At 38.9% G+C, this 13,844-nt stretch overlaps 1 protein-coding gene and 1 long non-coding RNA gene across 2 annotated transcripts; both read left to right on the top strand.

Moving 5' to 3' along the window:
* The first annotated feature begins 303 nt into the window (after positions 1-303).
* LOC132977748 (uncharacterized) lies at positions 304-1,958 on the top strand. The gene is made up of 3 exons (XR_009673848.1): positions 304-439; positions 753-775; positions 1,654-1,958. It is a non-coding gene; the product is annotated as an uncharacterized LOC132977748 (long non-coding RNA).
* Positions 1,959-3,421: 1,463 nt separating this feature from the next.
* On the top strand, positions 3,422-13,844 carry crbn (cereblon). The gene is made up of 11 exons (XM_061042561.1): positions 3,422-3,555; positions 3,841-3,959; positions 4,106-4,308; positions 4,651-4,800; positions 5,782-5,944; positions 6,726-6,788; positions 6,895-6,979; positions 7,119-7,234; positions 8,433-8,497; positions 10,514-10,645; positions 12,063-13,844. The coding sequence occupies exons 1-11, from the start codon at positions 3,483-3,485 to the stop codon at positions 12,244-12,246; spliced, it is 1,353 nt and encodes a 450-aa protein (XP_060898544.1). The 5' UTR covers positions 3,422-3,482; the 3' UTR covers positions 12,247-13,844.

The following is a 13,844-nucleotide window of genomic DNA, read 5'->3' as shown; positions in this document are numbered from 1 at the left end:
ATTTATTATATTATAAATTATTTTATTAATAAATAATATATAATATAATAATAATTTATTATACATTATTTTTATACCCCTTGGTAAATCAGCTCTTTTGGTTACTGTTCCTAAGTTTTCGTAGCCTAACACAAAGTATTATAATAGTTGGTTTCGCTGTTGACGCCTCTTGATGGGACAGAAACCGGGGCACTAATGACTACATTTCCCAACGAGCTAAGACAACTGGCGCTGGATGATGACGTCGCCGAGTGTATAAATAACGCGATCTTTCTTCGTCACATCCTCTTTCCGTTGCTGTTCTCACTTTGAGGTAAGGAAACCTGCTTGACTCCCAACTAAATCCAAATGAATCTGCTCTTATTTTAAGTCATCCACGGTCATTAATATCTTGTATTGTGCTTATTTACAGAAACTTCTCCACACGATGAGAGCAAAGGTAAGGAAACGAACTATCTTAACAATTATTTAGCCCTTCCTGTTTCAGACGATGCTGCTTGCTAGCTAGCTACTGAATTTTAGCACATTGGCTGCTTTGTGTTGTCCTTTTGATTTTTCAGCTCAATGTTCTTTCTAGAAGTACTTTAAAGCATATCACCGTATTGAGACGTAGAATTTTTAGTATAGTAAGCATGTTTTCATTGCGGGGTAATGGTGGCAGTCTTGGTGCATGATGTTTTCGGTCATTAAATGGGAGGGAACACATGGCATAAACAACTGCATTAACTTCTCCATGTCCTCTTTTCTTCTAGTGGAGGAAGAAGCGTATGCGCAGGTAAGCATAAATGAATTGTTCACACTTTAGCACGTCTTATTTTCCACTCATATTTTACATGCACTTATGTTAAAAGTGACGAAAGTGGAAGTTTTCTGACATGACTACAACTGGTAGTGTGTATTTTACACCTTAGAGTTAAACGTGTTAAATTACAAGTTAGTGCTTGATTAATTAAATTTCAGTTTCTCAATTATTGCTTATGACATGAAGTAATGTTCTAAACCTTGCTCTCTAGAGTACCTTAAGCTGCAGTGTTTCTGATGTAGTAATACAACTGGAGTTTAATAACATGCTCTGATGGTTCAGTTGATTACAGTAAAATACACTCATAGTTTTCTAGTCATCCTGGTACTAAAACTTGTCTCTATGTTAAAACGGGTTTGTTTCCCCTGGAGCTTAATGGCCACATTAACTAACTTCAAATATTTGTGAAATGTGACATAGGTTTATTAAAATAGGAGAACATTTTATAGGCCTGAATTCCAAAGCCCATTTTCCTTTACATGAAACTGGAATTCAAGTATTCCTCAATTTAAAGGAAATCTGTGTTAAATCTTAGTTCTTCCTGAAGAGTAGTCTGATCCCAAATGCAGACATGAGTTAAATCCTCATGTGGGGAAAGCTGGAAAAAATATGCATTTGCTTGACATTATTCACCATGCCTGACTTTTATACCGATGAATTATAAAGAGCTTGTAGGTTTACATGAAGTGAGGTTTTCCAGCTCTCAAAGTGTTCTGGAGATGTATGTCCACAATAATCTTTAATGAAAGATTTTAATCTTTCTTTTTTTTTTGTCAGTTATATGATCTGGTGTAAAACCCAGGGTGTGAAGTATTTTTGTCATACTTAAAGTGGTGTTTGGTTCCCAACAGGCTGAAGCGTAAAAGGAGAAAGATGAGGCAGAGGTCAAAGTAAGCCCTCATTGCATCAGCTGTGCTCCTGTCAAAGCCTCGCCAGATGACTTGACCCCCTCCTTCAGTGGATTGAAAGCCTCCACCCGGATGTCTGACAACAGAGCCTCAAATTGAGCACGCTGTGGACATCGGACTGGAAGATGGATGACACTGGACGGATCTCTCACCATCAGAACTGCAGCTGCTTTGTTCATGGACCAGAATACGATCTCTTGACCTTCATGTGGTGTATTGAACAATAAATGAACACTGTTAAAACTTAATCTCAGGTTTCAGCCTCTTAATTTCACATTTTAGGAGTAGTTTGAAAATGAATTTGTTTGCACGCACGATCACGGACTGTCATAGCAGCTCGATCATCGCTGAAAAGTCCTGGAAAATGATCTATGGAAATGAGTGGGAACCTTGTAATAGTCTACAAAATGCTTATTCAATAACTTTCAATGGCCCAAGATTTGAACAATTATAACAAAGGGGTTTATATCAAATATCTGACCGTTGGTGCTTAAAATTGTAAATGTATAACCCTTTTTAATCGTCACATTTTTGTAGTAGAGTTAGACCCCTTAATGACCACCTACAAAATAAAAATGACATTCAAAACTGATGGATTATTACACTAAATTAGGAAAGAGTAACTGGTCATTACATGTTCACATTGGCAAAATGTAATATTTCTGCTCAGCATTTAAAGGGTCAGATTCTGCCTATGGGCCTCTCCTTGATGAGGTCTGGTCAATACTTAAAACCCTTAGTCAGGTTAAAATGTCTGCAGTGTCTCCAAACGAATCAGCCACTCCTAGAGGTAGGCGCAAAGCATCTCATGTCATCTAGCTTTTTGTTCTCTTTTTACTATATTTCTGCATTTGAATTTAAGTGATCTTCAACATAGCTTTTGTTTCTGTTGCCTGGTGTTAAAAATAAATACCTCATTTGTGATCTGCTTTCACCTTATTTGAGAAACGCAGCTGTTAAATATATAAATTGAATTAAAATATACGCTTGTAGGCAAAATGAAGCCTATGTAGTATTGTCAGTAAAAGTGATTTAGTAACTACTTTTCCCAAAATGTAGGTCTACTTGTTTAAAGAGCAAAAAATTGAAATCAAGAGTCATGCAAATAATTCTAGTCCTTTAATTATAATAAGGCAGAAACTTCTTTACCTTCATCATTGATCTTGCAGTATTGTTTGATATTTATGGGTTTTTATGTCCAAAAAATTTTCATGTATTTATATTGCAACACATTTCAATAGTTAGCTACTTCTAATCCGAGTTGTAAGAAGTATTCTGATTCTTTACATCATTCTGATAGGCTCCTTTATTCCTGAAGCCCTTAGTGGTTATCAAATTTGACAAATTCTGTCCCTGATACCCCAATCTTATAACATATTGCTCAAGAGGAAGCCACAATAAGATAATAGTGGATTATACTCTAATGATGCACAGAGGGAGAATTCAAGCCTTGCAACACAAAGACAAGTAGGTAGTACAAAATAAAATTAAAAAAGTAAGATACAAACAAATAGAATAAGAGGTATACAATACAGCTGGAATATAAAGTAAATAACTGGTGGACTGTATAACATTATTTCTATTTTAGTTTTAATATAAACGTAGAGTTTAATTTGTACATTTTGTAATTCTGATTGCAGTAAGGCAAATATCCAAAAAACAAATTACATTTCGATCTATTTTCCCAGCCAAGAGGGGGCGCTGCAGATCCGTCTTAATGCTGCACACTGCAGACACCGCAGAAGAAGTATAAGTATTGTAAACACAGGGATATGGCTGACGAGAGGGGTGGAGGTGAGGACAACATAAACGACAACATGGGGAACCAGTTACAGCTTTTACCAGGTAAGAATTAAACTTCTTGAATGACAGATAAGACTGCTCGGTGTTTCACTATAAGAGTGATTTCCTCTTCTGGCTGCTAGCAGCTAGCTAGCTAACAATTCTTCACAACAGGCCACTCACATCCTGGCTGAGACATTTTATGAACCATAGCTTTCGGTTTCTTTTATCTTTTGGTGTGTTTGCCGTCAGTGAATTAAACTTAAGTGAATTAAGACGCAGACGTTGCAGCTGTTAGGAGACACTACAAGAGCTTGTCTTACTGTGAGTGTTATTTTCCCCTGACAGACCATGAGGCAGAGGAGGAGGAGGAGGAGGATGACATGGAGACTGAAGACCGAGACAATGAAGACGCAGAGAAACCAAGCCTCATCACCTTCGACCCTAGTCTTCCCACATCACATGCTGTGAGTGAGGCCATGGCTGTCTCTCTTAAGATGATTCAAGTTATCCTACATTCATTTTAACTTCACAGTGTGTTTGTGTAGCTGTCACAGGAGTTCTAAAGTTAGTTTTCTGCAGCTGTTTTTGTCATGCTGTGATGTGTTGACAGTACCTGGGCTCAGACATGGAGGAGTTTCATGGCCGCACAGTTCACGATGACGACAGCTGTCAGACCATCCCTGTGCTGCCACACACTTCTGTGATGCTGGTGCCAGGCCAGACGCTGCCTCTACAGCTGTTCAGGCCACAGGAGGTCAGCATGATGCGGAGCATCATCCAGAAAGACCGCACCTTTGCCGTGCTCGCAAATAGGTACAAAATTACTCTGAATCTAACTGTAATCATAACAGAGCTTCAGTGTTTTTAAAGCTTAACTTAAATCATGGCTCCAGGTAAAACCAATCATGTGATCCCTGATTTAAACCGTAATAATCCACCTACATGCAATGTAGTTTTGTAATATATCATTTTCATATGATTTATTGTTGTAAAGTTGTATTGTTCCTAATTGTTGTTAATTTATTTTATTGTTTGTATTGTAATGATTTTAGGTTTTTTTTTAGATCAGTAGTCAGCATGTCTTTTCCCTCAACCTTAAATATGTACAAATGGAGTTTTGATTTAAATGTTTTAACTTGATATGTTTCTCTTCAGCGATGCAGGTGAGCCGCAGGCCGAGTTTGGGACAACAGCTGAAATCTATGCATACCGAGAAGAGCAGGAATATGGCATTGAAACCGTCAAAGTGAAAGCTATCGGTAGGCAGAGATTCAAGGTCCATGAAATCAGAACTCAAGCTGACGGGTGAGTTTAAATACTCCTTAAATCCTTAAACCAAAGGTTAGGATTACATGTAGGTGCTCATTTGATATTACACAGTGAAGCTCGCTTCTCACATCCAGTGTGATGTACAGCATGTAATCTGTCCGTTTTTTGACCAGCCACATGCCACCTGTCACAACAGTGACAGAATATTTAATTGTGTTAATATTAAGTAGTGCTCTCATAGTTCACAGCTAGAGGGCAGACTAACATAATCCACAGGCATCTTAAGAAGCTCAAATAAAACCAGAACTGGTTGTAGCTGTGTAGTGCAGGTTTTCACATATACATAGCCTTTATGGTTTTCGCACGAGTGTAATTGATTGTGATTGGTCTTTTAAATGACATGAAATGTTGGTGTTAGAGATTTTCTCTACTCCTACTCTCATCCTCTTGAGTGGATTTCAGGTATTTCAGTCTTAATAAGAAAATGAAAAGTCTGTTCTTTGGGCCTCCTCTTATCAGAGATTGATCTTCCTTTCTGTAAAATTTCTAAATGCCCAATCAGGAAATTTAGATCACATAACGTTTGGAAATCCAAAGCCACAATGCCATCGTGTTATTGCATGAATTTAGCAATTTGAGCATTCAGTGGATATGATTTACATACTGCGTAATGTTCGTTTAGCAATAGCTGAATGTGTTTTATAGCTCATGTGTTGTTACAATATGAATGTTTAGTGTGACTTGCCCAAGGAAGTTCATTGAGTGTGTCGTTGTTAAGGAGCTGGAGGAATATTTCTTCTTGCTGCAGTGTACAATATACAGAGAGCCTCTTTTTATGATCCTCTCAGATTTAGAAACATCCTGCCATACACCTGATGACAGTCAGCCAGCACACCATTTGTTTAATCTGTTATTCATCTGCTCTGTTTCACTCCTTTGCTCTCTTGCACACTTCCCTCCTCGCCTGTCTTTTGTTTCTCTACCAGTGTCATTGTCTCCCTTTGTTTTTCGCCTCAGGATCAGACAAGCCAAAGTACAGATACTTCCAGAACGAATCCTTCCAGATCCCCTCTCCGCGGTGCAGCTCACTCCCCTATCTAGGCTCCACATGCATCCTTCATCCAAACCTCCGACTCAGAGCTGTAAACAAACGCAGCGCTGGTGGAATAACTACCAGCAGGTCAGACACTCAAGATACAAGGAATATGAGATTGTCCATCACATGAACATTAAAGTGTGAAGGGATTCGCATGTAGATTGACTGATTTGTTGAACAGCTAATTGCTACAGCTCTAATCAAATACTTGGATGAAGGCTCAAAAGAAAAAAAAAGTTATATAAAATTGTGCAGGTCTGGTATTTGTCCTTGTATATTTTCGAATGCCTTACTTAAAGGGTTTTTTAATACTTGAACCAGTAACAATGTTCAGTAGCCGTCTGTACTGTCTGCATACACATAAAGAATATAGAGGAGAGAGAGCTTAGACAATTAGTTAATTAATCTATTGGATGCAGTTTAATGTCCATTTAATTTGAAGTCATCGTTTGGGTCGGAATAAAACACAGAGCATACATTTCATCCTAAGATTTTGTTAAAACTTCTGATACTACAATAAAGGAATGATTGATATTGAAAAACACAAATATTAAAACTTGTCCACATTACATTAAATTCTGTTGATAATGATGTTTAATATGTGGACTGTTTTTCTCACTGTTTCAGTCAGAGCTCTTAGTTACAATTCATAGGAATCCATACGCTACAACTTGTAATTATGTAAAGGAGAGACCCTTTCTTATTTGAATATATGACTTAATGCACAGGGGAGATGGGCGTAGAGAGTCTGCTTTAAATAGCTTGTGTTCCTCTTGTGTAAGTCATAAATAGAGAAGGGAAAGAGAATGTTAGGATATTTCAGTCATCGTTGGTTGTTTTATGGTGTGTCTGTTGTGCTTCACAGAGGAAGTTTCACTGTGCCCGTCTGACACCATGGCCACCCTGGGTCTACGCTCTCTACGACTCTGTGAGTGCTGAGGGCCATAAGCATTGTTCAGAATTTTCCACCATATGTAAACATCATAGGAATGATTGTAAACCAACCTATCTGCTTCTTGCCTTTCACGTCGTAGGAGTCGCTAATGAACAGAGTGAAGAAACAGCTCCATGAATGGGATGAGAATCTGAAGGATGACTCCCTCCCTACGAACGCCGTAGGTCAGCCTCTGTTCAGTATATCACAGATGGATTGCAGAAGCATACACACATGTGCACGCACTGCTGTGTTTCTTTTGTGCTTTCTTCCCTCCCTTCATTTTTCATCCCTCTTTTTTCCCGCCGGTCTGGTTTCTGTCAGACTTCTCCTACCGAGTGGCGGCCTGTCTGCCTATAGACGACGCTCTGCGGCTTCAGCTGCTGAAGATCGGCAGCGCCATCCAGAGACTTCGCTGTGAGCTGGACATCATGGACCGGGTCAGTAAAGATCACAGTTGACCCCTCCTCCATGAACAGCCAACTCAGCCATTGTTTCCCTCATGGTGTGATAAGATCTGGTGTTCTGTTGTACTGTGCACGCGGTGTCTGTTCCTCCCCTCATGTTCTTTGGTATATCTAACTATCTGAACAGGGCTGACAGATGAGGGGCTGCTGTAATATTTCAGACTAAGTGTTTAGTAATCATTTAGTGTAAGCAGAGATAACTGCTGGGTCTTAACCCTGGAATGAATCAAACAGAATGCTGTACACACTGGACATTTCTCATATTATTTAACACCTCATGCATAACTACAAAATAATACAGGGAATATTACATGAAAGGGATTGTCAAGGCCGCTGAAAATACAGAAAACAGGTATAATGAAAAACTCTCCTAGATATATATTTTTTCTGTAAATAATGACAATGACAAGGGAAAACTTCTTGATGTTCCTATTAAACCCTCCCTAGGCTGCTGCTGAACAAAATGTGTCTTAAAGTTGCAGGAAGCTGGCGCTCTTCATGAATTTTTCAGTTGCAAGGTTAATGAAGCAGTAATGGCCCAGCTTACTGTAGTACCTTCTTTATAAACTCCAGTTTTTATACCTTATTTAAGATGCACATGCACAAACAGGATCCCATGGACATGCACTGGAGAGATGCCAGAGTGACGGAGCTGCCCACAGCGGGACTTCCTGAGCTGGTGGTGGGGAGGGGGTTTGGTGCCTTGCCTCTTATAGCTTCCATATTTGGTCCGCACCGGGGCTTGAACCAGCAACCCTCAGGTTCCCAACCCAAGTCCCTACAGAATGAGCTACTGCCACCCCAGTGCATATATATTATGCACTGATCCAGCAGCACTTGGCTACAAAAATATCTCAGAGCAGGGAATAGGATTCAGTTGTAGCTTAGCATATCCTTGCATGTCGTTCCTAAGATATCTATGTGAGAAGTGTTTCGTACCAGCCTGCTATCTGCTTTATTTCCTATCATGTCTGATTGAGGATTATGATCCCCCATAATTCATCTCTCTAAAGGCCTGAACTCGTCAAAACCAGGTAGTGGCTCTTGTCATGAAGGACATGTTATTCTGTCATATAGGATCCTCATTTAACCTCAGCAATAAGGACAGTGTTTTTTAAGAACATGGGTCATTTACACAACCTTTTAACTTCCTGTTACCTCTCGTCCTCAGTGCACATCACTGTGCTGTAAGCAGTGTCAGGACACAGAGATCACCACAAAAAACGAGATCTTCAGGTGAGGACTTTTTATGTCTGTGTACAAGGCGTGTCCTTATTTTTATTTTGTAGCAGTGTCTTTTATTTCAAGGAAAATATCATCAGTACCTTGCATGTTGTAGCTTGATTAAAGCAAATGTTTTTAGCAAGTTTGAATACAGACTTGAAGAAACTTGACATTTTGGGATAATTAATCTCTGAATATTACACTTGAAGTTATCCTTTCCTGCCCACGCGTGACAGGAAGCTAAAACATGGAGCTCGATACACCTGAAAGCCTTTTACTGTTAGGTCCAATCAGCAGTACCAAAAACGATTTGACATCACAGGAGGTCGAACCAGTCAGTATTCAGATCTAAAAACGAAATGAAGGTTTTACATTTGAAACTCTGAGACGTTTGGATTTCTTGCTTCTTTAAACATGAATAGCATCCATAAACTGAACTTCTCTGTGTTATACAAAGAGACATGAACATGATGTGTAATGTGGCTGATGCTTTTTACTGAGTTGTTTTACCTCAGAGCAATAAGGGATAAAAAAAGACATTTAGACAGTTTGACAATGGTACCCAACCAGAGGGAAAATTATACCACAGTAATCACTGTAATTATTACCACGTGTACTGCACCTCCACAGTCAGAGTGCGCACACACACACACACACACACACACGCACACACATATGTATACTGTTAGGTAATGTAATGTTTTAACTGCAGATGATGTGTGATGGTTCGTTTGTTCACACACCAAACCGGTGACAGCACTGAAGCTGTGCAGGCTCTGCCGCTCCTAGGACAATTGCATAAGCTGTTAAGTCTGAGGACATCCAGATAGTCTGAGTGAATAAGTGAGTGTGTGTTTATTATGATTAGTGTGTTAAACATTCAGGTTTCAATTTTCAGGCACACTTCTTCTGAAAAACAAAAGACAAAACTAAAAGAGAAGAGATAACTTTTGTTTTTAGGAGGAAGAAGGTCTGGGCCTGAAACTAATGGGAACTAGTTGTTTTTATTCAGTGTAAGACAGTAAACATCCAGCAATCACAATCCATACCAGAAAAAGAATCTTACAAAATCGTATCCTTCATAGTAGATCAGGTCTACGATTCGTTCATTCTTTCCTTCAGTTTTAGCTGCAGTTGTTTACATCTATGTCAACTATTCTGGCCACTTAGAGGCATCCCATTAAACTGTCATGACAATAGGTGTTAAAACAAAACTTAAAAATGATAAAAGATTAAAAATAGAAAAAATGACATGAACAATAGAAGACAATAGAGAAAATATGAGCAAAATGAAACTAACTCGAGAAATAAAAGACTGACTCTTCAGCTACCAAAGGCTCCTCTTTGTTCACCAGGAAGTTGCGTTACATTTAGCATTAATGAAATGTATTTTCTTTTTGCTGTAAAATGTCACCTTGAGCAACAGCCAACAAAGTTCCCCCAAAGAAGTAGCCCTGTGGGTTATCACATCAAAACATTGACTCTGAACTGAGCCTAGAGCTGATCTGCTGCTATGAAATAATTATCTTTATGTATATTTCTATGAGCAACCCCCTTTGACATTATTCATAACTATTAAATTCATTATTTATATCATTAAAAAAAAGTGTTATAGCAGCTTCAACTTTCAAAAACCTACCCAGAATGGATGCTGATTTAAAATATGTTCTGTATCCTTTTCTAAAACTCAGAAAGCTTATTGTGAATATTTGACCCCTTATTGGTCATCTCTGAACTGTTAGAATATTTGATATTTTATATAATAAATCCACCTGGACACTAAATTGTGGAGTCTTTAGAAACGTGGTTGTGTCACAAGAATTGAAATGGTTTGATTTAACGTGTTTGTTGTGTAAACTCGCTGCTGGGTTCACAGAGGCTGCAGCATTTGAATGTACAATTTAGGCCTCTTTTTACGGAGTCTCTAATCACTCTGCTTTATTCTTTCTTACAAAGAACACTGACGACTTGTTTGGAGAGTGATGAACCGCTAACAACATAATCTCCCTCCCTGTTGTCTTTTTGCAGCCTTTCTCTGTACGGGCCCATGGCGGCATACGTCAACCCTCACGGTTACGTCCATGAAACTCTGACTGTCTACAAAGCCAACAACCTTAACCTGGTCGGCAGGCCATCCACACTGCACAGCTGGTTTCCAGGGTAACAGCTCAATTTGTGGCATTTAGCTCACTCTCTCTTTTTCAGACTATTATATAACACAAGAAATGACATATAGATTAACTCAGACCCCTAACTGTGCCTTTCAGAGACATTACTCTGAAACACTGCAGCGTGCGTCTTTGATATGCTATTATGTTGTTCTCCAGAGCACTTTTCCATTGTAATGCTGTCCTTCCATCAAAATCAGTAACGCTATTTCAAAAAAGACAAATGAATAGGGCTTCTGTTCAGAAATTTATGAATTCCCTGTTTGGCATTGGGCTTCTGTAGCCAGCCCCAGAGGAGGGAGACCTTTCCCTGGCTCTGGGTATCAAATAAAAAAGAATTGTCATCAAACTTGATTGAGTGCTACACATTGCACTTGTCCCAGTGTGAACTTTTGAGACTTTTGAAATAATGAGTCCACTAAAAACCTGTTTCAATTATCACTGCCTCCAAGCTTGTACAGCGACTCTTAAAAGTTAAAATTTTTCACTCTTTCACTTTGGAGGACTCGTGGCTGAAGTTAGCTTAAAGCCAATCCAACTGTGATCTGACTCGTCTATAAAATGTGCTGTGAGATTTGATAAGATGAGCAGCTTGCATAGCCAGGAGCATGTTTGGGAGGATTTCAGATGAGGTCTGAGCTGGACTATCAGCAGATCTTCTTGTGTTTACTTTCTCAATCCTGCTCCAGACAGACTTTAGTGATGCATTTCAGTGTACTAAATGTGTCCGTGAGAATAAACCGATTTCATCCATTCTAAAACGGAAAAATGCAACTTAACTCATCCACCGATTCTGACAAAAAAACGAAACATAATTATGTGTCTGAACAGATCCTTCGATACACAGCACTGCAGTCGAAGCTGTCTCGGATGACTCCAGATAAAAGCAAAATGTCACGTAGAAACTTCTCGAATCACGTCTGCAGCACACCTCCCCACTCGTCTGCAGAACTGTGTGTTCATTATGTTCCAGCACTCAGTCGTTTTTAAACTACATTACTCATAAGACATATTTCCATGTCAAGCTGTGGCTAAATACAGTCGACATCCTCAATGAAAAAACATGTCTCTCTACTGAGCCACATCACAATTCTACAGTTGCTGAGCATTTAAAACATATAGACTTCTGTTAAGTGTTTAACCCTGTAAGGATGGAAACCTTTCCTTTAATAGCCCTCCTCCATTCTAAAATGTGTTCGGCTTCTTTTATATTCATGTTTAAACTTCACAGAACAGAACGATACTATAGAACTGTTTGTCACTAGACAGCAGAGTATGATGATCCAGTATGCATCTTATTATGATTTATCTCTTGTGTGGAAAAAACACCAGATTTTTTCTCTTCATACATGTCCTAAAGGGATCTTGTTGTCACCCTTTTTTTTTTTTTTTTTTTTTTTTGCTCTCAGGTACGCCTGGACAATTGCTCAGTGCCGAACCTGCGGTTCTCACATGGGTTGGAAGTTCACAGCCGCAAAGAAGGACTTGTCTCCTCCTCGTTTCTGGGGTCTGACACGCTCGGCCATGCTGCCCCGTATCCCCCAGGCCGAGGGGGAAGAGGGGAGAGATGGCTCTCGTCTCTTCTGTCTGTGATGTTGGACTATATGTATTTAAAAAAAAAAAAAAAAAAAACCTGCTAAACCCCTCAAACCTGGATCTTAAAATACACTCGCTGAAATTACATTTAATTATCAACTGCCCCTGGCATAAGATCCATCATATGGCGGATGGCTTATTTGGCTTTTAGAGGCACTCTGAAAGTGAATTCAAACAGGAAGCAGCCAGTGATTTGCTGTTTTTGTAATGTGGAGACACGATAAGAGAGCTTACTGGTTCTGATGAAGTGAGGAAGAAATGGAGGGTAGCAGATAGAACAAATGACATGGTTACATCCCAGCATGCACCTCTGTCCAGCTGATTTCTTGCCGACTGCATACATAAAGACACTCGTCTGTGCTCAGTGCATTCTTTTCTTTCATCTTCTTTCCTCTGTATGGTAAAGAGTGTGAATGCATGCAACTGAGATGAGGATATCTTTAGCAGGCAGAGTTAGCCACTATAATCAGTAATGAAATCAACCAGTTTATCCATATTCACTTTGAGATCCTTTATTGCCCCAGTGTGTTTTCTGATGTCATTTCAGCTGTTGTAGGTCTGTAGAGGAAACTTGGAGCTAAAGTGAACTTCTGTATGTGTAGTTCTGTCACTAGAGGAGATATTTTGAATCTTGGAATTAAATAGGATGTATTTTTATATGCAAGAAGATTGAAGAAGTAATTTAACATACTCATCCAGGTGTGCTTTGAGTGTAATATACTTGATGTAATCTGTGTCTGTTTTGTATTCAAGGTAGGCTTGTCCAATCAGATAGTACGCTCTGGGGAAACAAGCTTTATCCCTGGTTGCACATGTGAAAATGAGAGGAGTTTGATGCCTTGATGGCAGACTTTTATTTTTTTAAAAGAGCTTATCAACGCAGAGAGCGAGAGGAGCATTTCCCCGTCTTCATTGAGTTTGTTCATTCTGTGTGGCACGTTACAATGGTGTGTCTACACCACATATCAGTGTCTTTTGATAAGGTCGATGAATCAGTGAACCCCAGATTTGAATGAAAGATTGTAAATGATAAAAGTGATGGAAAGATTTAAAAGATATATCACATTTTTTCTGATTGTCCTTGTTTTATGGTCCCACAGTTTTCAGGATTTGATTGCTTGCACTTTGTTGCAAGTCGCTGGCTCTCTTTTTATTCAAATGTGAGTGTAAATAAGAGGCAGTTCAAGCATTTGTTCTGTAATATAACTGGTGTTTTTACTGTTAAGAGTCCGACTCTTATTTCACATATCTCCTTGTGTCTCAGAGTATTGTTAGAAAATAATTTATACATTTAAATTTTCTTTTTGAATATTCTCCTTTTTTTTTCTTGTGGAACAGTTTATTTTCATTACATAGGAAACATAGTTTTTAAATACCGTTTTTGTTCTCATTGAACAATTAAGACACATCCTGTAAGTTAGTGAGATCTAAGGGACCTGGTAGAAGAAAGCTAGCAGTTTAAATGATCCTACAGATATTAGAGTGGTGTTTCACACCATGTATGGCATTAAATCTAATTATCTTAATCGTTAAGATCTCACAACTAGTCTTTAAATGGGGGAAATAAAGATGTTTACATGTTATTCTTAAAGCCT

The sequence above is a fragment of the Labrus mixtus genome, chromosome 7 (genome assembly GCF_963584025.1).
Source record: "Labrus mixtus chromosome 7, fLabMix1.1, whole genome shotgun sequence".
In the NCBI taxonomy this organism is placed as follows: Eukaryota; Metazoa; Chordata; class Actinopteri; order Labriformes; family Labridae; genus Labrus; species Labrus mixtus.
Note: the sequence above shows the minus strand (reverse complement) of the source record. Positions and strands in the feature narration are given on the sequence as shown.

Coding starts and splice junctions, on each gene's coding strand:
- crbn (XM_061042561.1), top strand. CDS start 3,483: ATGGCTGACGAGAGGGGTGGAGGTGAGGACAACATAAACGACAACATG. Junction 6,789..6,894: donor TCTACGCTCTCTACGACTCT/GTGAGTGCTGAG, acceptor TTCACGTCGTAG/GAGTCGCTAATGAACAGAGT. Junction 10,646..12,062: donor CTGCACAGCTGGTTTCCAGG/GTAACAGCTCAA, acceptor TTTTGCTCTCAG/GTACGCCTGGACAATTGCTC.